At 34.7% G+C, this 1,911-nt stretch overlaps 1 protein-coding gene across 1 annotated transcript in view; it reads left to right on the top strand.

Moving 5' to 3' along the window:
- The window catches only part of LOC107617982 (vacuolar protein sorting-associated protein 51 homolog), an 11,682-nt gene that overhangs the window by 7,335 nt on the left and 2,436 nt on the right, over positions 1 to 1,911 (top strand). The window contains exons 11-15 of the mRNA XM_016319880.2: positions 629 to 702; positions 837 to 903; positions 1,187 to 1,296; positions 1,426 to 1,695; positions 1,807 to 1,911. Of these exons, the coding sequence (XP_016175366.1) occupies positions 629 to 702; positions 837 to 903; positions 1,187 to 1,296; positions 1,426 to 1,695; positions 1,807 to 1,911 (626 nt within the window). The remainder of the gene's footprint in view (positions 1 to 628; positions 703 to 836; positions 904 to 1,186; positions 1,297 to 1,425; positions 1,696 to 1,806) is intronic.

The raw sequence follows: 1,911 nt of genomic DNA, 5'->3' as shown, positions 1-1,911 counted from the left end.
ATGTGTATGTACATATAATCAAGCAATCCGCTTGTTTCTTGTAGGGATGGATGAGTGCATTAAAGGTGTTTTTACGTGAATGCATTTGTCATGAATGTCTCCTCTTAAGTTTTGACTGTGAACCCATTTTGTTTGTTTTTGTCTGCAGCTTTTTAGTTTATATGTTTGTTACAGAAGTAGTGCCATATGAGATAAGTTAAAACAACTTTTGCTTTGTCGTTTGACCCTTTGAATTACTATATAATCATATATATAAATGTCTTATTGTGAAATATTTTCAAATTGTTCGCTACTTCTACACAACAATGATCAAAATGTTAATTTTTCAAAGGCATGCATATTTCTCATCTGAAATTGTACCAAAGCAAAAAGCTAAAGTTTATTAACCATGTAGCCTAGTTCAATATAATGGAAGCACTATACTTTGTTTTATTGGTTGTTCTTTTCACATTTATCCATATGATAACTGATAGTTTTCAACTCTATCGATGCAAGCCTTTGCTCTCTCCACTGACATTATACATATCTTTAGGCAACATAATATATTATTCTAATCTTTGATAAGTCAAATTTCCTTCTTTATGACCTTAGTGGCCTGACTGTGGTTTCTTTGATTGGATAATTATAGGAGTTATTTGGAATGACGTACTCTTGCTAGACGAAGTCTTACAAGAAGCGGCTCTCTCTAACCATTCTCTTGAGGTTATGCGTCAATTTATTGGCTCAAATTTGTTTTGTGTCCTTAGCTATAGTTTTTCAATCTCTTCCCTCTCTCTCTCTCTCTCTCTTACAAATTAATTTTTATTAATTAATAAACTAATCCTAAATGTTTCCAGGCTGCGAAGGCTGTGGTCATGTCTTATATTAAAAGTGCATTTTCACATCTTTTGCAAGATATCTCAGGTTAGTTCTAGGACCTGTGTTTCGAAAGTTTTGTTTTCTGCATACATTTGAAATATTTACCTTGCTGCACTGTCTGAGAATCAAGAAGCTAAAAAATATCTAGTGTGTGACTGCTTGTTCTAGAGAGTAATAGAAAAAAACAATGCAATAAATTATCTTGTCAATGATTTGCACCTTGACAAGATTGCTTGATGCTGAATATATACACACGATTTGAGCCAGTTGAAGATTTTAATACACAGTTATCTTGATAACTGAGCGCTGTTTTGATTTGTTTTGGTAGATTCATTGTTGAAAGTCCTGAAAAAGGATGGAATGGGGGAGTACTCTCTGGAGGTTGCTCTTGATGCTAGTACAAAAGCTGTTCTCCAAGGAGGCATGAATATCTTGCAGGTATTCATAGTTTTCTCTTATAGCCATATATGTACAAATCTATATCAATCCATGTATGCACCTAGTGCCCTTGTTGAATCTTTACATCTTGTTTATGTTATTTCGTTTCCATTTAACTGCTCTCCTCAGGAATTTCGCAAATTGCTAGATCACAACTCTGGGATCCTAGTCAGACTAAGAGAGTTAACCATTGATTTTGTTCAAGAAGGAATTCAAGATTTTTTTAGGCAACTTGAGGATCACTTCCTTCGCTTTTCAGGAAGAAATAATTCTTCAGCTTTTAAAGATCATGGTCTTGTTGAGGGAGCTCAAGGTGATAAAGCTTTTGCTGGTCTTGTCCTAGTGCTGGCACAATTGTCTGCTTTTATTGAACAGACTGTCATCCCAAAAATCACTGAGGCAAGGATCATTATTGTAAATTTAGATTTCCCTGGAAAGCGATCAATTTGTGGCTAATTTTACTTGCATATACCCAGGGTATATATCTTGAAATTTTATTGTAATTTTTAGGAAATAGCTACTTCCTTTACTGGTGGTAGTGTTAGAGGCTATGAATATGGACCTGCCTTTGTTCCCGGAGAAATCTGCCGGAAATTTCGATCAGCTGGCGAAAAA

Source organism: Arachis ipaensis, chromosome B09 (genome assembly GCF_000816755.2).
Source record: "Arachis ipaensis cultivar K30076 chromosome B09, Araip1.1, whole genome shotgun sequence".
In the NCBI taxonomy this organism is placed as follows: domain Eukaryota; kingdom Viridiplantae; phylum Streptophyta; class Magnoliopsida; order Fabales; family Fabaceae; genus Arachis; species Arachis ipaensis.
Note: the sequence above shows the minus strand (reverse complement) of the source record. Positions and strands in the feature narration are given on the sequence as shown.